Source organism: Gasterosteus aculeatus, chromosome 2, assembly GCF_964276395.1.
Source record: "Gasterosteus aculeatus chromosome 2, fGasAcu3.hap1.1, whole genome shotgun sequence".
NCBI lineage: Eukaryota > Metazoa > Chordata > Actinopteri > Perciformes > Gasterosteidae > Gasterosteus > Gasterosteus aculeatus.
In genome coordinates this window covers 13,489,114-13,511,639 of record NC_135689.1, presented here as the reverse complement: position 1 = coordinate 13,511,639, position 22,526 = coordinate 13,489,114, and the positions used below count along the sequence as shown (strand labels likewise).

General features: G+C 43.3%; 1 protein-coding gene across 5 annotated transcripts in view; it reads right to left on the bottom strand.

Annotated features, from left to right (window-relative positions):
• The window catches only part of kazna (kazrin, periplakin interacting protein a), a 129,915-nt gene that overhangs the window by 81,303 nt on the left and 26,086 nt on the right, over window positions 1-22,526 (bottom strand). For 4 of the 5 annotated variants that reach the window (XM_078083956.1, XM_040192799.2, XM_078083952.1 and 1 more), the window contains exon 3: window positions 6,821-7,007. In XM_078083956.1, the coding sequence (XP_077940082.1) occupies window positions 6,821-7,007 (187 nt within the window). Of the gene's footprint in view, window positions 1-6,820; window positions 7,419-22,526 lie in introns of those variants that run through there. The other variant, XM_040192802.2, reaches the window with a different exon arrangement.

Sequence of the window (22,526 nt, the reverse complement as noted above, 5' to 3'; positions counted from 1 at the left end):
GAAAAATGTCCTGCCCCGGCCCCCCGTCACATCAGATCATTCAAAAACTACTGGGAGTCTGAGGAGCGCACACTTTCCACATCTCCTGTCTCAGGCTATTAGGAGTCTCTGTGGGCAACAGAGCAGACCCGTCAGCTCTCACTGAGCGGATTCATACATGCGACTTAGTAATCACTTGGGACGATACAGTTTCAGATTCTCCTCCCAAATTTCCAAGTTGGTTGTAGTACGAGCTGGATATTGTGGCGAGCATATGAAATGATGGCCATTCAGAAACTAATTGCGGGTCTCAGTGGATGCAGTATTACAAAAAATGGTGCATGGTGGAGTTTTAAAAAGTGTTCCTATCCACGTGCACCACCCATCACGCTCCATGGAGCTGCAGAATACTGTTCTGTTGGAAAAGTACAATTTATGCTGTGTTCTCTCTCGCCCTCTTCCTCCACAGTTTTGCATGAAACTGCTCAGCATTTGCACTTCATGGCACGTGAATATGTGCAATGTCACTGAATACCGAGCACACTCCCCATCTGCCGCCGTGCGCAGGAGCGCTGCGAGCATCAGTTTTCAGGAAAAGCAGGCTGAAGGACAGAGGGCAACAGTAATTTACATACCCCAGAGCCACTCCAACTCATTAATGCAGACTATGACCAACCCAAAACACCGAATATCCACTTCAGACATGACCTTCTCAAATGCTATGAAGGGCATCAAATTGTGTGGCACTCGGGGTGCAAAGTTAATTAGTATTAGAATTAAAGTGTCAAATAAAGCCAATGCTAGTGTGTCAAGGCCTGTTGATAGCTGAAGACTTGCGTGGAAAACACATTCCCCCTCTGCTCAAAAACTTATGACAAGGCCACAGTGAGGTGTCTCTCTCTGTGTGTGTGTGTGTGTGTCTGTGTCTGTGTGTGTGTCTGTGTGTGTGTGTGCAGGACTGTGAAACAAAGAGGCGGCAAATGATTTATTAACAATTTGATGTGGTAATCAATCTAACTCACAAGTTTCTCGCACTCACTTGATGGCTACATGTGTATGTAAATGAATGACCTTTCAGCACACGGCTACAGACTAAAATCACTCTTCATTAACACGCTTTATAGGCAAGTAATTACTGCCATCAACCACATGTTCAGGCTTCAGCCTTATTAATTATACTGACATGGGTAATTCCATTCTAAATATGACCTTATGTGGGTGACAATTCCTTCCAAACCTTACTGCTGACGTTACTGCAGTGTCAGTGCCAGCAGAGGCGCCACAATGCAAAAGGCAATTGTGGCATTAAGAATTGTTGTTGTACTTTTGGGAGACTGCTTTGATGAGTAACAATATGTCGGGTAACTTAAGTTTTAAATGTCCATAAAACGTGCCGTGAACATGAAACCTGAAGAGGACGCTTCTTTTGCCTCACACAAGTCATTAAGTTTCTCATTGCCGCAGACAAGAGAGGGACTCAAAAGCCACCTCCAGCTACCAAAAACACTAATGACATTTGGAGCCATTTTCACAGCTTAAGATCATTCTTTGCAGGTTTTTATGACTCCGCCAGTTATACCTTTCCTGTCCAACTTGTTTTGCCGTTTTTTCATCACCAGCTGGCTTTCTAGAACTAATGCCTCTCTGAGTGACAGCAGCTTTACACCTATCCGCCTTCATCAAATCAATGAAAGGGGAGTGTAAAAGGATATGAAGCCAGTAGCGGACAAAATACAGCAGAAAATGCAATTCAGTCCATGTGAAGACATTATACACTTCAATGAACCTTCTGGGATTCTGACAGGACAACAACTTAACCATAAAATAAGACAATGGTGGAAATGATAGTGTTGCTGCGGGACATGATGCAGCAAATACAGCGATGAAACGTTCAGAGCTTTGCCATCTGGAGTTGTTTGTAAATGTGTGAATACCCAAGATGTTGCCCTGAATTTTACGCATGAAATATTTCATGTGTTTGTATAATATTATATTTTCAGGGCTATTTGTATCTATTTAGTAAAATGGATGCAGTAAAATGAGAGAATTGACATTTGAAGCAACACATTATTATTAAAGACTACTTTTTGCATACATTACCCTAATTGAAGAGGGAAAAACTTTATGTGAGAGCCCCTTGACATTTTTCAATAGCTGCAGTTTTAAAGTGTCTTACCAAATTATGTAAATCCTTATTCATACATTTAAGTGAGGAAATAATATTGAGTCTTAAACAGTTTTACCTTTCAGAATCTGCATTTGTATGCATTTTACATTGACTAAACTAAATGTTAAAGCGGTTTAGCCGATAGACAGTAGACAGTATATGTTATATAGTATATAGTACTGAGATTAAGAGCGGTACATACATGTGATTGTGTGAGTGGGAACTAGGAGTTCACATCCCACATGAGACTGCTGCACACTGCAGGGATACAAATGTCTGAGCTCTTCTGGACACCAATAAAGCACATACGGGGCAAGTAATGGGAACTCTAATGTACTGCCAGTCGAATATAGGCTGTACACAGAACAGTGAGAGATGATTTGCGCATAAAGTTGCACAGCAATTGCACATAAATGCCATATGTAAATACATGCATATGGCAGAAGTCCATTGGACATTTCTGTAGCAGTTGTCCAACCGTCTGGTACTTCCGATTACAGGCACGGGGCGGATATTTGCTGCTCCTCTGCTGTTGTAAGACGCCAATGGGTTCTGACACAGCTGGTGGAGAAAAGTAGAACTACTCAGGATCGCTTCCAAAGCCCTGTATTGACGAATAGCCGGACATCACAACACTGCATGGACCTGAAGACCGCAGGTGGGGACAGTTTAGGAGAGGAGGGAAATGCCGTAACAGCTTGTGAGGTAAAACATTTTGGTTAAACCAAATTCACCCAATTCGACACGCTGTGCAGGAATATAGAGACAGCCAATCCTCCAAGCCAAATTATATGAAAGGACCAACTCATTCCTGGTGTCCTGGATAACCAATCCTCAAAAGTAAATATGTTTTTGTATTTTTAAATTATCACAACAATAAAATATGTCTTCAACTCAAATGATCCCCCAGGCATGGTGCAAAACGTTTTGATGAGGTTCAGATAGAAATGCATCACCTTTGTGAGACAGTCAATAAGCCTGTGAACGCTTGACCAACTCTCAACTACGACAATGGATGAGTTATTAAATGCAATGGAACTGACCTTCTCTCGTAACCTTTAAGAGCTGAATGCATAAACAGTATCAGCCCCCGAGAGTAGTGTTAAGAATACAATCAGCTGCAGAAAAGCATTCAATGATCCAAAAAATTACACAAACAGTTTGATCAGCATGTTTTTCACACTCAGATCAAAAGTGAGCTTTTGAGAAGTCAGTGACATTCTGCAAAGTGTGGAAAAGCAGTAGCGCTAAATAAACAAAGTTGCTAAACCCCAAGACGACTATATCGAGTAGGTCAATTTGTCTGCGTCCACTTGTCACTGCACTTCTGGGCAAAAGAGTACAAAAGAGAAGCTGACTAGTAGGTTTGGAAACTTGTGTAATGGATTAGCTGTATAGTAAATCAAGCACTTATACATACAAATAAAAAGTAGTAGTTTCATAATTTCCAAAACCTTCAACCACAATATCTTTTGAATCAAGTAAGGAAGTTGCCTCATTGTCTTCTCTGTGGTGCGTTGTTTCATGTCCCTTAACATAATAAATACTACAAAAGACAATTCATGTCCAATACGTACGTTGGTGAACCACAAAAAAATGTTTTGTTCTCATCCAGTAGCACGCTTTCCATTATCATTTTCATTTAAGAACACGTCTAGATATACAATGAATGTTTAACAAACTAAGCGCCCCTCTCGTTGTACAAGAAGGGGAAGGATTTTGACTATAGTGACATGTGACTGGTAGGTGATGTATCAGGTTGACATACATTACGTATATTAGTCAGAGGAAAGGTAGCATGAGTTGATTATACAAAATAACAGTCGTCAATAATGAGAAAGGATGTTTTTTTATGCATTGGCTGGTTAAAGCAGCATTAAGGCACAACAACGTGTCTCTGTACACTATAAAAACAAATGTTTCTGCAATGCTCCTTAATATTGCTCTCCACCATTATAATTGTCTGCATAAGGCCACCTTATAGAGCAATATGCCAGCTATGATTTAACAACCTTTAAGCTATTTAAGTCTTGTTTTCAACATGACTCAGGATACTTAGTGTTTCCAACAGTAGTTGGTACCGTAGATATTGTAGCCAATAGGCAAATGACACCAGCATAGCGATCTTCATTAGCCTGTAGTGCTGTCGCATGTACGGTTACGTGTTTTTTCATGCATACCGAGCGGGGTTAAGGCTTAAAAGCAGTGAATCAACAGCGGATCACGTCATGACAACTGAGCCATCTCCATTATAACAGACATTTTAACTGCTGGTAAACACTGTAAGAAGCAGCAGAAGATTTATTAGTGTGTCAGTCTAAATCTGACACCTAAAGTAGTGTAAGTTGGTCATTGTAGAAACGGCTATTGCGGAGCTCATCATCAAACGAAGGAGAAAAATGGTACAGACGTACATTTTGCGCCCGATTCATGACGGCTCAGCATTTGTGGATTACAGCGCCCCCAATTGTGCCTCAGCAAAGCTAAATGTGGTCCATTCAATTCCAAGAGAAAGATCTTGAACTACATTGAGAATAGTAGTGAGCTCAGAGGACAGACAAGGTCGCGAATGTTTGAGAGAAAGAAACGTTGAGGTTGGATATTGTGTGTGTGTGTGTGTTTTGTAGGACTGTGAGCATCCGTGAACCACCAGAAAAAGGAAACACCAAGTACTGTCATTTATTCCTACGCTTTACACTTGCTGGGAGGAATGTAACATGCAAATGAAAACCCCCCAGCAATAGAAACACAATTAAGATAAGCTAGCCTGCTAGCAAGTTTAGTGCCACGTAGCACCCCCCCCGCTCCCGCACAGCTTCCCTCAGGGACTCACACTCTGCCGGCTGTGCAAGGAACCAGCGACCCTTCGCACACACCTCCCTTCCCAACACAGCCACTGGTAATAAGTTACCTAATCCGCCAGCTGTTTCTGTTACACACCCCAGCCTCGTAAAGAACAGCTCGGAGGAGAGAAAGGGGGTCGAAACAGACTGAGAGAGGTGGGCACAAAGATTTATTGACATAGACACAATGACAATGGGAAGATATATAGCCAAACAAAGGCGGGAATCAGCAAGCGTTACCTTCAGAATCAATAGGACGTGTGTGTGTGTGTGTGTGTGTGTGTGTGTGTAAAAAGGGGACACTCACTGGAGCACTGAATTTCCAGACAACAATGTCTGACAAATTCCATCTCCAGAGATCCACACATTAGAGTGTGCTTCACAATGTGTATCATCTCAGCAACATTTTAACAATGGACCAGTTCCAAGGTTGTTTTTCTGCAGTCTCTGTGGTGTTCATGTGGTATTTACGGGAGTTGTATGACTCTTCCCTGGAGACGAACATGATTCCACTGCAGAACATGAACATCTCGGCCATCATTTGAGCTGAGCAGAGACGCAGCTACAAGGGACAATGACATCAGCGCTCAAACAGACCCCCCCCCCCCCCCAGAGGAATGCTTGTCTTCACTCACACTGGCGCACACACTGCTATGGAAACGGCAGGGGTGTGAGCGTGCATCAGGGTTAAAAGGATACTGCAAGGCACAAGCACACACACAAGCAGAAAGAAATGACTGAAAAACAAAGCGACATTGAACACAATGCTGACCAAACTCTTCCTGACCAGCTTTGTAACGCATCACATTTCTCCCTGCAGAGGCCAGATGAGGACTAAACGACTCTGTGTCATGTGAAGGGGGAGTTAGCCAACACATTTTCTCCCTCTGAATGCGAGAGAGGAAACGCAGCGGACGTTTCGTTGAGCCTGAACTCGGAAGTGTCCGAGAGACGTGTGGCCTTCAAAGCAGAGTGGTGCCACAGCCAAGATGGAACGTATCCCATCAGACAGCTTCCCGTACCAGCTGACTGCTATGGAAACAGCCAGAGTGTGAGTGTGTGTGTGTGCCAGAAGCTAAGAGGACATGACAGCATGGGCACACATAACCACGCGCGCCAATGCGGCCACCCGGGATTATGCATGTGCACCAACACAGAAAATAAGACATCTGTTACCGATCTACATGTCATACTCATCTGAAGAAAAGTTGAAAAGGGGCAAACACAGCGGCCGCCACGCATAAACACACACACACACACACACAGCGAGGACAGCGTTCTACGAACTGGGCAGTCATTCAAACAGTGCTCGGTAACAGTAACCCACGGCAACCCTGAGACCAGCCCCCTTTTCCCTTCCTCCTGCAGAGAAACAGATCCATTGCCCAGTTAAAGGAGAACCGAATGAACTATCGGACAGAGTTCTCCGGGAGTGAATAGAGGTTGTAACTTTACCCACTCTGCCCTCACTGGAGAGCAGCACTGCCCCCTCTTAAAGGTTCAGGGGGTTAATTATTCAACACGGGTGGGGATTTGTTGGAGAACAGAGTGGACACGAGCCGCCAGAAACCCCTCGGCTCTTTTTGTTAAACTCATCCACATCCGCGCGTCCACTTTCAGATGCACGCGTGCTCCCACGGAAGGAGGCGTGAGGGGAGGGTATTTCTTTTAAACTCACTTGCGCGGCTAAACGCACGTGCACTCGGCGCAGGGTTAAGACACAACGGCAGCGCAGCGCACGCACCCATCACCACATGTTCGCAGCTCGTCAGAACACACACACACACACACACACACACACACACACACACACAGTCTCAGGGTGTCCTACCGTTGTGGTTCTGCTGCGGGGTCTCCAGCACGCTGGCACAGTCGCTCGCCCCCAGTTCGGCCAGTCTGCGGCTGGTGGCGCTCAGCTCCGAGCGCAGGTTGGTCACCTCCTGGCTGGCGGACTGAATGGCCCCATCGATGCGCTGGGCCAGCTGCTTGTTGTCGTCCATCATTTTCAGGATTTTTGCCTGGGGAGGAGAGGGGAATCCAGACAAGTTGTCATTGCTGACAAGTTCTACATCTCGCCGTGAAGGAAAGTGTCCTCAAATTAGTCCTTCCCCCTTTCCCCTCTTTCCGTCTGATCTTGCTCCCTTTCGGTTAAAAAAAGAAAAAAGCCAAGTTGAATCCTCAGAGCAGTTTGTCCTTTCCCTCAAACAGAGGCATCCGGCTCAGGGGAAACGTGCGTCTTTGGAGCTGCTGCATGTGTGGTGTGTGTCAGTGTGAGAGCATGCCGCTGTGCGTGTCTGAGAGTTTGGTAACAGCATGAGAGTGTGTGCGTGTATGTGTGTATGTTTGTGTGTGTGTGTGTGTGTGTGTGTGTGTGTTAGAGAGCCTGTGAAATGAGCTCCCTGCAGCTGACTGTTGAAAGGACACAGAGCATTGAGAGATGACAAGCACCTTTTTAAATGGACTGTACCATTTCTAAAGAGAATTGAGGGGGGGGTCGGTGGGAGTGTGGTGGGGTGAGCTAAACCACATAGGCACATGAAGAGGTGCTCGGCACGGCTGTCTTCAGCAGATACAGCAGTAAGGTTCAGGGATTGTGTGTTTGACTGAAAAGACACAGGAGACATGTTACTAAAGCCTGTGAACACGGACTTCAGTGAAGCACTGCAGCGTTTCCTCTTTTTCTGTGCATGCACATCCCTCTATGGACTCATTGACAACGGGAAGGAAGTCATTAGTTTGACAAAGAAGCAGTTGTGGAGGGAAAAAAGTATGTTTATGCAAACAAAGCTATCCAAACACTTTCTTCTGCAAAGCTATGCAATTTCCTATGCCTTAGAAATCCATTAAGACGTTACATTTTGATTTCCATTGCAACCACCAGAGTGTTAAGGGATTAGTTAGTTGATCGGTTGCAACAAACAAACCAGAAACAAACATATTTTTGATCCAGACCCTCAAATGGGAGAATTTGATGCCTTCATGGGTTTTACATAATTGGTAATTAAATATTTCAGAATATTTTTAGATTTCTTTTCTCTGTTGTGGGCTCCAGAAATTGTGAAGGATTATGGGGGAAATTACTATGAAAAAAAATCCATCATGAGAATAGTAAATAACAATAATAATGGTTAGTTTGCAGCCCAGATTATAAAGGATCATCAGCTAACGGAAGCAAATTATTGTATTTTGAAGGTTTGGGGTATTTTTATATTGATCTATAATTGTTTTTGAACATTTTAATGTAGCAGGAGGATTTGAGAGCGCATGGAGTACAAAATCTATGCACACAACCTCGTTTTAGGTGACATTTTGCTGACATTTTGCCTCAAATAATTATTTGACTAAATAGATTTTTGTATGTTAAAGGATTTTAAATTAGAATAAATACATGATACATTTGTAATTTTAGGTTAAGAATTTTTAATTGTTATTTTCCCAACATTATCTACAAACTAGTATTGATTCAAGTCACATTGCTACTGAATATAGCATTGACCAAAGGTTGCAGATAGTAGCTGCACGTAAAACACTTACAGACTAGTGATTAGTCAGAGAATCGTCTCTGGCACCTCCTCTACATAATCAGTATTTTTACATTTTAAAAAAATATATAAAAATGGCAGTTTGGTCTGGTTGCCGATAACAGATGCAGCAAATGTTGCACTGAAAATGATGTCACACCAGAGGGAGGGGGGAGGTGGAGAAATGTACTACACCAAAAGTGTGTAGGAGTTTAGTGGAGTGCAAATGAGGCGTAAGGAAGCTTGAACCCAGGTCTGCTCGTTGACAAACGAGGAATACTGCCAAATGTCTGAATGCTGCAGAGAGGGAAAAGTCTGTTTGTATGCTCTCAGTATCCAATCACACAGTAGACTCCTAATTGTGGGTCGTAAAAATAAACCCTTATAATTAACTCCTCTGCATGATTGTCTTTGAGTACTGGGGCCGAGGATACTGCTTCCGCCCAACACCCCCGACTCAATCCCGTGTTCCTCGGATGTAATCTGACATTTGGCTGTCAAAGCATGCCCACTCGCTCTGCACCACAGCGGTGTTGTTATTGTTTCCCAGGCTTGTGTGAAGTGAGACCACGACCCGTCCCGCCACGTGGTGAGCACATGATCGCCCACCACGCTTCACAGGGCGGCGAGCGACTGCCGTCGCATCGGCTACTCAGAGCGCGTGTGAGCTCGATAAAGTCCGCTCTGTGGTGTCAAATAAAACCTAAACGATCGCCCGCTACAACATGTAAGCGAGAGGACGAACAACACACACACATACACATTCACCGCCCCCCCATCTGCCGAGACAAGTCACCCCTCCCGCTCAGTAGATGAACATCACGTTGTTATTTATAGACGACCCTGCTGCTGCATATGATACATTAGTCACAGGGGAGGGCGGGCGGAGATACGCGCATGCTGTACATGCTCTCACACATACACGACAGGGCTAATGATCCCAAAGTCACTTGATGTTCGTCAAGAAAATGTGTCTCTTGTCAGGTGTCATGAAAGTGCACACTGTACTTATTAGCGGTTATAAAAACACCCTGGTCCGCCCCCGTTTTTGGTTGCGTTATTGAACAAAGCAGCGCAGAGACCAGATGGTGTAAACTTAGCAAACTTCTCAGAATAATGTCAGCACAAAACTAACTGTGGTAGAGAAGGATAATGGCAGAAGAGAGCGGCGAGAGGCGGGGAAGCGTAGGTGGAGTGCGTTGGCGGCTCTGATGCTGACCCTCACCCTCAGTGATGACAGGCAGTGGAGTCAGCTGAGCTACCTTTGAACCAGCCAATGGTAGATCCTCCTCTACAGCGCCGTCAGCAGGAGAGACGCTTTTTTGAAATTTGCAGTTAAGATGTGTTTAAGAGATAACGTCAGTAGTAGTGTTTTAAAGGCAAAACATATCTATTCGGGCGAAAAGCCATATGGAAAAGCGACTTAACAACGGATAAAATAATGATAGAAATGCCTCTAAAGTTATTCATCCATCGCCTACTGATTTACTGCGAGTCAAGCAAGCTCATTGTTTGTGTGGACGTCACATAAATAACGTCTCTCCCTTGGGTCTTGGATGTGTCTGCTGGTCAGTGGCGTGAAGTGGGACCCACTGGCACACTGAGGATTAGTAATTAGTGGGTGTGCCGGGGGTTTGGATTAGCATATGAATGTAGACATAACAGCAGGGATTTGGATCAGTGCTCTGAGACCATCCTGCATCGCGGCGCGGACATTTGCACACACGTTGCCGCGTCCAACTTGAGTCGTGCAGAAAGTTGCAGCGCTGAGCTCGGTGTACTGTAGTTTTAAAGCCACGCTTATTCAATCTTTTACCTCCCGGGGTGCAATTTAGTTGCCAAGCAATGACAGGGAAAACTCAAGTGTTCACTGGGACGGCATGTGTTGCCTGGCAACAATAGAAACAAGAGTCCAGCTGTGGTGGGGATTCAAACACTACACAAAGTGTATACTTCACTGTTACAAAGTGCTTATCTAATGCCTTGTTGTGTTCTCATCTAAAAGCATCAAGTATAACAAACATCGCACCCTGAATATATTCTAAGAAATGTCGTCTGACTGCAGTTACAATTAACAGTATTATTGGGAAGTAGATTATTTTCTTTCTTTTTGTCTTAAAGTAGCTTCTCTATGTAAATGATGATCAAACTAGATCATTATCTACAGAAAAGTATTTTTTCTCAAGCTCCCCTTGTCCTGTGTCTTTCTTCGTAAGTTGTCTTCTGCGCGGACAGACAGACATGGACTAAGAGATGTCATTTTGTTTTTTCCCTTAGGATAAGCTTCCTTATGGTCCCACGGGAAACCTTTACATGGGTGCATGCAGAAATAGAAATTGGGAAACATCAGAACATGTAAATCCAATTATTACAATCATAAATTGTGCTTTAAATTGTACAACGTAATCGTATTATAGTAGTTTCAACTTACAGCCGTGAGGGTATCTGGGCAAAAACTGAACATACCTCTAACACAATCTGTATTTAGGGATTTCACCAATGAGGTGGAAAAGGTGTCGTACTGCGGGAGCCATGCTCATGTGCATTATTGGATTGCTTGTTTTCCTAAACTTTCTGAGGAAATAGAAAACCGGTTTAATGTCCCCAGAGGAGTAAGATTGATTTTTTTGTAGCTGAATGCTATCTTGATCCCTTATCAAGATCTTATCTTATCTGGGGGGGAACGAGGCCCGGCAAAAAAAGGTCTTTCTCTGCAAAGTCTGAACACAAATAAAAAAAGTGATGGCAGGGGAGAAATATTGGACGGCATTGAGGAAGAGGGGCTGATAGAACAGAGATGTTCCCATCACGTATGTCAGGTCCGTGTCAAGTCTAACATCTTGTCACGTGTGGGTTGCACTGGGAATGAAACTCTCAGGCTACTTTCACAAATAGAGAACTGTCATTTGAGCAACTTATCCTGCGTAACAGAATCAGAATGATCCCAAACTATTGTGTTCTTCCTTGCATGAGTCACCACTCCACTCAAATAAGTCATTATTTCCAGAAAAACGTTTATCAAAAGAAGCCGTTTTAATCGGTTATATTTTACACAACACCTTACTGAATTTAACATCAGCTCGGCAGCTTCTTGCAGGTCTGCTTGGGGGACGGAGGCCGGTGTGACAGGACTTGAGCTGGTCTGGTCATGACGAGAGGACCAAGTTCGATCAGGAGTTTGGGTCCGATGGCTTCACTCAAAACTCACTGTGCTGCTATGAGTGAGTTTTATATAAAGGTGTTTTCCCCCACCAATAAAGTGTGTGCACTATCTCTAATTATGCATTACGGATCACCTCTGCAAGCAGATAAGCAACTGTCAAACCACGAGGAAGAGCAGACACGATTTGTGTAAAGAAAACACTGTATTATGCTCGCTAAACTAATCTGTTTATTCTCAACCCTCCCTTTCCTTCACTGTTAAAACTGAAAATGGATAAGACAGGAAAGCGGGAGCGTTAGAGAGCAGCGGTAACTGTCCGCCTAATCCGCAGGGATTATACAGACAGTTGTGGAGGTCACCATTTCGACACAAACCGAAATCCGCTGAATGGTAGTGAAGGACACACTGTACTTCAGTTGCTTATCTCAGAAGATAAACAAAGTTAGGCAATAGTCGGTGAACATGTTGAAGCGTTTAGTAGCTTTAGAGCCAGATGTTCTTTTTCATGGGAGTTGGAGGCAACCAGCAAGCTGAAAGCATCGAGACTCCTTCCAACTCCAAATGAATGCCATTGTGGATCTGATGAAACTGTTGGTCTGAACCGGATACGGTGATAATATGTTAAGATGGTGTTTAACTCCTATGCTAATCCAGAGTTAATATTGAAGTTAATTTACTGATTGTGTTTGCCTCTAAGCTTATGAATCCTGCAAGCCTCGAAGTGGATCCAAGATGGGACCATCAATCGTAAATCAATATTATCCAGCTGCTGAAACTGACTTTAAAGTCTAAATATGTCAGATAATACTGTTTTATTAGTCAGTGCAAGCAAAAAAAATTAAATACTAAAATGCAACCCGGTAAACGGTTTTGTTGACACACAAGGATAAGTTTTTACATTCTTCATGGCGGGTGTGGAGTTTAGGGAAGGCGAGTGTGTTATTGGCAGCAACCTGTCCTGTATCCTCAACCCAAATCTCCCAATTTCTCTAATCTCTCGTTCCAGTCGCACTAAGCTCTTGCTCACATGCTCCCGCTTTCACAACACCGCTGTCAGCGTGCGGCAGATCCAGACGGCGATGGCAAACAGGCGATTTCTGGGTGCGCCGCGCTGCCAAGTGAACCCTGCCTCTGTGGTAAAGAGCTGGAGGCTAATCTCAAACACCAACAGGTTTTCGGAGCTTTGATGGGAATTAACATTCACATTCCTTTTGAGGGAGACAAGTGAGTGAACAAAGATGTCACACAAGTGTATAGGGAAAAATAGAAGAAATAGCTTTACGTCTCAATCTGGTTGAGTGACGTCATCGAAGGTGGTGAAGTTCATGATCGATTACAAACAATATATGTTTCCTGATTTAAAAAGAAATTTGCACTTTTTTTGCCCGTGCCTAAACCGAAAAACACAACTATCTATTGAACGAGCTTCCAATTAAATACACAAGGTAATGAGTATTCACAAAAACTACACGTGGGAGTAGGACTGCCCCGTGTGTTAAAGATGAATCCTTGACGCAGTGACTCGGGTCGAAATACATCAAAATACATCCCACGAGCACCACGTTGAAAAAAACGTTCCCATCAACAACCTCACGGGACCTCGGTGTGACACTCGACAGTCGCACTTCTCGACTACCGTTACAAAGAGTCTGAAACCACGTCACTGGCTGGCGGCCTGAAGAGCTCACAGACGGTCCGGTTCTCCTGCTGAATGGGAGCGCGTCGGGTTGCTCGTCTGATGCCGTTAAGAGTTCCAGGAGTCCTGCCTAGGTTTTTGCCGTTTCACAGTAGTTAATCACACGTGTGTGTGTGTGTGCGTGTGTGTGTGTGTTTGTGTGTGTGTGTGTGAATAAATGCATGCATGCATGCATCTCCGTCTGTGTGAGAAAGAGACAAGAAGAATTGTGCTTCTCGGGGTCGAGGGGCGCAGCTCCCGTCTCCTGCGCTCAGTATTCAGCAGCCGTCGTGTCTGAGACGGGGATGGAGAGGAGCTCCGATTAGGAGCTGCAGGCCAGTTGATGCTGGACAGCTCGATGCATCATCGCAAAACCTCCTTCACTTTTATTCACAACGATTTGAGAAGAGGGGTTACACACTGCGAAAAACCAAATTCACAGCAGCTACATTCCAAAGTTCATTGTTGAAAATAATTTAAACAATATTTCTATTGTTTCGACCGGTTTACTGATTCAGACCTGTATTTATAAATTATATATATTTTACTGGATTGACAGCACCCCCTACAGTGCAGGTCAATCATGTTTTGTACTTTTGTCAATGTCGGTACTCTAATTTCAGGGCAAGATCTCTATGGGTGTAGAATACATTTATAAGCAGATTTTTTTTCCAATAAAAAACAAAACTTTGAGGCAACAATGTTGTATTCTAGTTTCAGCACAATTTATTAATCAAAGTACATTTAAACTCTTGTATTTCCACTTAGTCCAATACATGTTTGTACATTAAACTTGACTACATTTATTAAACAATGTTTATAATTTGGTTACTTTGGAGAGCCAGCCCGACCACCAGTTGAGAAGTGTTAAGACATTATGAGACTGTGTTGGTAATAAATGAGAAACACTATTATGCATTTCTGGATTCAGCTCAGAGTCAATGAGTTGATCTAGTGGAGCACACTAAACTCATTTTTGTAAATGAATGCAATTCCTATCAACACCAAATGATGTTTACACTTGATTAATTTGCAGCAGATTAAGTAGACTCCCATTGTCATTGTGATTACAGAGAAGAAACAAGATTTTCCATCCATTGTGTTTCTCCTCAAAATATGCAGGTCTTTGCAAATCACCTCATCACTAACTCCAGTATTAAATTAGCATAGAGTGCATAATTCCTGATTATGGGAACAACGGGATATGGGAGAAGAAACAGAACCAGCACCTGTGTTGTCGGAGGTGAATTTTGGGAACACCACCACTTTATGAACACATCTATATATTACAGCCAACTCTTTATTATCCCGGTAACTGAACATGAGGGATCTATAAGACGCAATAATACCAGCCTGAACTTTTTTTTTACACAGTATATAATTGATAAAAGCTTATGAACCTTCTCAAACAGACAATGTGCCTTGTTGTGTGGATAGTGTGTCATTAAGAAGCTACTAACCCACACGCACAAATGTGAAGGTGACACACAGCGTGGTGCTGTCATGGATACGTGTCTCACAATCAATCAAAAGAACAGAGTGACTCTTCCGTGCAAACAAAGCGCAGTACTGACTCCACCGGGTGAAACGCTACACTGAGCCAGGCCCGGTGCATTGAGCAAATTCTGGCAAATAGTTGAATCTACGTGTTTCCCCAGCTCTCCCCATAAAAAGGTTACCTAGAAACGTATCCTGTTCAAATCTAAAAGTAATTACCCCTGTCTCTGCACAGCCAGATAAAGGTTCATCGCCGTTCGACCCCGAGCTGACGGAGCAGCACATCGTCCTCACCACTCGACAGCCGGGTTTGGACGGAAAATGAAGACGGTGAAAGATAAGCTCAAAACGTGTGATAAAAAAAAAAGAAATATTCTTGCAGAGACTAATCGGAGGTTTGGCCAAAAGGTGGATAAAGCGCCCGTGTTTGAGGATGCCCTGCAGCTGCTCGCGCGTCGGTTGGGATTTGCGTGCTGGCTGTGTATTCGTACAGCGTTTGCTTGAACTGAGCACCGCTGTGAACTCAATTATAATGGAAAGCGTCCCACGGAAGAAAAGTAAATAGAGGCGCGTTTAACGCGTCAGTCGATGAGCGCGCCCGCTGCGTGTCGGCGAGGGCGCTGCTTCAATGTCACGAGAGTTAAAAGACATGAAAAGAGGAAGAAGACCTTGGTGACACCCGGAATCTGCAGCGCCTGAGGATCATGTCGTGGAAGCTAATCTCTGGTGATATTCAATTGATCCACTGGGTTTCTGTGTGTGACAATAAGGACACTTCGGTTCAGAGGCTCCTCTAGTGTTCCTGCTGATTAAAACCACCTCAAGCCCAAATTCAGAGCTAGTGTGTATAATTGTAAATATGCCTTACTAAATAATGTGCTTTAAATTGAGTTTATGATAACTGTCAGTAGCCATCAGATTTCTTCATGTATTAAAGATTAATACACTGATAGATACAAAATATTATGAAATGAACTATGGTCCATAATTAATAATTATTAGTATGATTATTAAAAGTAATTATACTTCCTTAATACTTGAATGATATTGTAACGTGTTAAATGCGGTTTAGTTTTTTCAAAAAAGGCTTATGTCATGCCTCAGCACATATTGTACTCAAATACACACAAAAACACAAGGTTGCCACTGCGCTTAGTTCCCAAAATTCTAATTAATTCACACCAGAGGGACAAGAATCACAGGTGGACCTGAAAGGCATAGGAGTGATTCATCGATGGGAGGTCTGTAGGAAGAATTAACATGATTTACAGCCTTTCTCGCTGTTATTTACAACTTGTGTCTAACGCAGATAGCTGGTGACTGGTGGAAGCATCCCAATGAGAAAAGAATAAATCAAAGATAGCCACAATGTAATTAACTGAGGGGAGAGAGAGAGAGAGAGAGAGAGAGAGAGCCAGAGTCAAAATGGCACAAGCAAACACACTGGTTGGGTAGAGAACATTGTAGGGAAACAAAGTGAAAGTCAAAGGTATTTCCTTCTTGTCAATTCTGAAAGCAGGAAATAGACTTGATTAAAAAGAAGCATTAAAACGCTGTGGTTTTTCTTCAGAGACTGGGAAGTGTTCTCCACAGAGCTCAGTCGACCCAGTGAATGATCAATATTCCACAACGCTCATAGCCCAGATCAATGGTGTGCTGCTGAAATATTCAAGTTATTCTTATTCTAAAATGAATGCACACCCTCAGCAAACATGATGAATATTTCATGACAGCGACACACATCCTGATCGGGGCGGTTTGTCATTCTATTTCTTTTCTGTCAAAAGTTGGAGAAAATGGTCGGCATCATTTATGGTGCTGAAGCAGAATCTCATAGTTTGAGGTGAATGAGAGAAAAGCGGAAATTATATATAATGTTCATGTCGAGCGTATATCTGTGAGACACTCTACTGTGTCCTTTGTCAGTATCGATCTTTATATATTTAGATGCATGTTGGTAAATGGTAAATTGCATCATATGTCAATCTGATGGGTTTCTACGTTTCACACATGAAATCTACACGAGTTCTATGAGAAATCTTTTATGAGGCCTGCTTTGTTAAAGTGAGATTAGTTGGTTTAAGACATGTAGGGAAATGGTGTTCGGATCAAAATATATGAACGAATCAGAAAAGCAGTGATGGCAAATGAATGCCACACAAAGTCTAACGCTCTCTGAAGTTTAACAACCACATGACACACGTGTGTGTGTGTGTGTGTGTGTGTGTGTGTGTGTGTGTGTGTGTGTGTGTGTGTGTGTGTGTGTGTGTGATGCATGCCGGCGCTGTTTACATACTGTGATCGGCTGACCTTTTCCTAAAGAGCCGGCGTTAAATTCATCTTGTTGTGTTAATTGAAAAATGTCAATCATTTATCCACATGATTTGCCAGCTAATCGTTTGCATCTGACCAATTTCTCGTGTAGCGTCTGAATTTGAAATATTGCAAGCCATTAATATCCATAAGCAAACCGTGGGAGACTGGCAGCTCCCCCTTATTGGATGACGCACAGGTAGAGTTCTTCACAGAGAGGTCACGCTAAATGTCCGAGAACACCTTCCACAACGCTGCGAAACATCTAGCAATACTCCACAGGTGAAAATTCTCACTGTGGATTTTCACACTCAGTCTAAAACAATGTTTAACTATGTTAAGTTTCAAATTCATACAGAGGCAAGCAAACAAGGCATTATTTAGCTTGGTTATCAATGTCAGGGGCGACAGGAGGACGTTGTGCGGTGCTTTCACATCACAGTGAATCATAGATTCGGTTTCACGTTCAGTCTGCCATTTACAGTGAACACGTAGCGTGCCATTGATGTGCACCGTTCCCTTTTCTCGTGGTGTCCGTGGCTGGCCCGAGCGCAACATCAAATGTCCAGTTCAAAGCCAGCGCCTCCTCATTGTGAGGCCTAATGTCGCTCATCTACACATGACTTGTTCGACAGAGACCCCTGTGAGGGGAAAATACATGTTCTGTCAGAGAGTTTCCTATCATGAGCTCCACGTGTCCTTCGCCGTCGTTTTCTCTCAGCTGCACAATGTGTGAGCAGCAGCGTGACGGCCATTTCCACCCAAACTGCCCTCTGCTGGTCTGCATACCAGTTGGGGTTGAGTCACACTGCACATTGTTTTACTATTGGATGGATGACTACACCTGGAGTGTGTGTCTGTGTATTCAGTATGAAGACATTCACTCACACACCACCTGTCCATTGATTGTGTAAGACTGGGACACAATAGACACAAATATAGGAAGCTGGTTTGATAGGAATTGAGGGAAAATAAATAAACAGACCGACACCGTGCCAGACAAATAGATGGGCTAGAAGATGGATGGGCAAATCAATATCACAATGGTTGATTTAGCCACATTGATAAAGCAAATTGCATACTTGCGTCAGGATATTGCTCCGGCTGCTCCACACTGAGGTTCTGCTGCTGTCGCACAGACAGATACGAGCCATCTGCAGAGGCTTCCGGCATGGCAGCGCGTCCCTATCGCGAAAACCATCTAATAACTGGTGCCAGATAGTCAGATGCTGCACAATATTACCTTCATCCAAAACCGACCCCCCCCCCCGGGAGCGACACCCAATCAAACTCACTCGTCTTCCAAATCATGTCGCACTAATAATGTTACACACTCAAACAGGCTTACGGGATTACAAGAATCAGAGCTAAAAACAAACATGAAAAGGATTTGTAGGAAGATTATATATCGGTATATATATATACCACATCTATATTTTATTTAAAAACCCCATCTGAAATCCTTTCCTCCACATTATTGCAGGAAATTCATGAATGCCGATTCAGTGAAAGACTGTGTGGTGCATTTAGCAACGAGTGAGTCTCCCGTGTGAATGCACGGAGCTGAATAATGTCCAGTTATCCAGGGGAGGCCGCTGAGGGGGGCTCCTGTCGATAACACCGAGAGCGTTCATCTAGCGGGTCGAACGCATTGGTGTGTGCTTTGTTTTTTTCTATTCCTAATTACAGATAGCAGCAATGCTTGTTTAGTTGGTGCTTAAGGCCCAGGGGGAAGAGGACAAGATTGCCTGCTGAGAAAAGAGGGGGTAATTTGTTCTAATTTAATATTTATCTATTGGAGGAGCCGGAGTTATCAGGAGGAGCCAAATTGAAAGAGGCCCGAGCGTGCCCAGATAGAGTCAACAAAAATACAAAACAGCCAGCTCCACTGACCTTTGAACAGAGTGAAAAAACACGAGAGTAGAGGGGCACTTTACGTGTGTGTGTGTGTGTGTGTGTGTGAGAATGGTATTTGCATATACGAACATGGCAGCAAGGCTCAGGAACAGTCATTTCCCGATTGCAACTGACGCAAGCCTTGTTTCACAAAACAACGATGATAAATGAGCTCCAGATTGTTTGATATTCCATCAGTATATAAAATAAAACTATTATTCTTTGGGTGTATATATTACCATTTCACATTTTACACACTGATCACAGAACAATCTTTGAAAATCCCCGCCGCTTCAAACGTTAACAACACTTGAACTCTGAAACCCAGCTCTGATTCCCGACTGTGCATGGGACATTTTTCTTTCAGCCCTCAGTCTGCCCAGTTTACTTAATGTTAGATATCCCACTTTGACACGAGGCAAACTCTTATGTAACAGTCAAAGATCAATGACCTGAGTTCCATAGTCGGGCTAATGGAAGCATCTGGCATTGACCCTTACTCAACTCCTTCAGTAGATGTCAATTCATTGTTCAGGGTTTCAGGAATCAATTTAAACCATGGCAAGTGTCCCCCTTTCAGACAACCAGCCTACTGTTCAGGTAAGGCCTCTGGAAAGGACCTCAATGACATCAGAAAGAGTTACAACGTGCACATTTCAGTGGCATGAGGAAAGGAGAAATGCTCTTTTCTACTACTCTTGCAGCACTGTGAGGTTGCAAGCCATTAATATCCATAAGCTTGTGTGTGAGCTGTGTGGGGCGGCTCAGTAGACCTCATGGGAGAAGCCAAATCTAATCCCATTTACTCTGGTATTTAACCACGAGGAGATCTTTCCCGTCTGCTTCTGCAGTCTATAATCACTGCCCGAGATCAAAGACAAGCGTGGTATCGCTCCACATTAGGTGAACAGAAGGGCTCGGATCCCTTATGGGAACTTTGGTTCTCTGCAGGCTTGAGTAGTATTTTGGAGTTCTATAAGGGAAAGTCTTGACGGAGAGATGCAGCAGGCACTGAAACTAATTGTTTCTGGCTGGCGATTATAATTATGCATCACATATGTGTGATGGCAATCTAAGTTGGAATCAGAGTATATGAGTTTACGCAGTTAGACTGTACTACAGTCCCATAGCATTTTGTCTTTCGGATGAATGGTTCAATTGCCACGAGGATAAAAGCACCATCAGGTGTACCAGCCTCCACCTTGAAGTCTCACAACTTACTCTGTAATAGAGCCGCACAGACCTGCGTGTGATTGGATGAGCAGAGTCAGTATCACACAAGGTAATTCAATTAGATTCCATCGTCTTCTAGATGGGTGTAATGTAAGGAATGGAATTTTAACTTGAGTAATCCACAACGGAAAGAGTTTTAAACCTGCGTTCAACGGTTTTAAGTAGAGATGCTCCGATCTGATCGGCGCCGATCCATATCGGCCGATATTGCCATTATCGGTTTTGATCGGCGTTCTCAAAACGGCCGATCAAATTTGGCCGATCAGATTTTTTTTTGAAAAGCTTGTGATTGGCTGTCTCTCCATGTTATTAAATTTCATTGCCCCCCGTCTTCGGTGGCGGGTGGGTGAAACCACTGAGACAAAACGGCTTTGCCGGTCTGGCAATATTACAAGGTGTCGGAAAAAGATAATAAATTTGCAGTTTGCAACGTCTGCTCAAATGTGGTTCCCCGTGGAGGAACGCGTCACGAACGCGTCACAAACCTCATACGGCATTTGAAAGCTTGTCACATCAAGGAATTTGAGGAGTTTACGAAGTTGGCGAGCGTTAAGGCAGATAAAGACAAAGAGCGTGCAGCCGCTTCCCAAACGCCACTCACTCAGCTGACCGTAACAGAGACATTGAAACGACAGCGACCATACAGCGTGACAACAAGAGACGAAAGGAATTAAATGCAAAGGTAATGGAATTCATGTGCCTTGATCAGCAGCCGCTGTCTGCTGTGGAAGACGCCGGGTTCAAACGCCTTGTATCTTGCTTGGATCCACGCTATACGCTGCCGGGCCGAAAATACCTAACTGATGTTTGTCTGCCGGAATTATACCGGAATGTCTACACGCACATCGAGAGCCTTATGAAGGACAACATCAGGGCAGTTAGCTTCACGAGTGACATTTGGAGTTCGAATGTGTGTCCTGTGTCTATGCTGAGCCCAACTACGCAGTTTATTACGCAGCAAGAGTCTTCCTCTCCGCACCTTGTACAGGTGTAGATAGCGAGCGACTTTTCAGCACAGTAGGACATATTTTAGATGAGAAGAGGAACCGGTTGACTCCTAAAAATAATGAGATGGTTGTATTTATCAAGGCAAATCTGCCAGTGATGCTGCTCAATCAGAAGTAAGGTTTGAATACTCTAGTGTGCCCCCTCTCCGAGTGAGTGAGAGAGACACTATACAGATAGATATACATGTTTTGTTTAGTTGCTGACTTCCTGTGCATCTTTAATCTTTATTCTGTCTGTTATCTCCTCCTATAAGCTCCAAGTTCTATTGAGAGCCTCTAGAGAGTGGAATGTTGCACATGTTATTATATTTATTTAGATTTATATTTATATTTTTATTATTGTTTTAATATTTATTATTATTTACACATTTTATAGTAAGCGAGAGAGCTTTTCTACATTGGAATGCTGCACGTTCCCTGCAATAAAACGGATGGTTGTCAATTCATGATACTCTCTCGTCTCGTAATTTAAATACTTAAAATACAAAACCAATGTTGTTAAGAATAATTCATTTCATAAATAATGCTACACAATAAATAGAATGCTTAAATCAACACCGTGATCGGTGATCGGTATTATCGGATCGGCAGATACTGATTTCAGTGATCGGTGATCGGTGATCGGCACCAAAAAACCTGATCGGAGCATCTCTAGTTTTAAGAGTTTCCTTCCTAAGAAACAACCTTTTTATGATGGAAGACTATAAAACCTGCCTGCTGATTAATTATAGTAAGGGTGAACTTACTCACTTTCTCACGGTTTTATCTTTGATAAGAATCCTTCCTTCATTCTAGTCAAATCAATCCACCCCAATAATGGAGAAAAAGCATCTAAATTAATTTAAGCCAATTAAAACCCTTGAAGTCCAACTGTTGCACAGGGCTTTCTTATCTCCAGGCGAGATCCAATAAGCTTTTCCCACAGCTGCACTAAACATTTGTCAAAACTGTAGAAATGGAGAGGGCTGGCCTCAATTAATGCTCGATCACACAGGTTAATGTGAGTGTGTGTGATGATACAACTCTTGATTATTTTTTCATTAAGATCCTCTAAAAAAGTTATTATGCCAAAAAAAAACCTGCGGCCGAGCCGTGCACTGTTGAGTCTGTTCCATTCATTGATTCCTTTAAACCTCATTCAAGATTGGATTCGTCAAAGTGATGAGACGGCTTTGATGACCAGTGATTTCTAATCATGGATCAGGCTACGATGAATTGCTCTCCTGCTGACT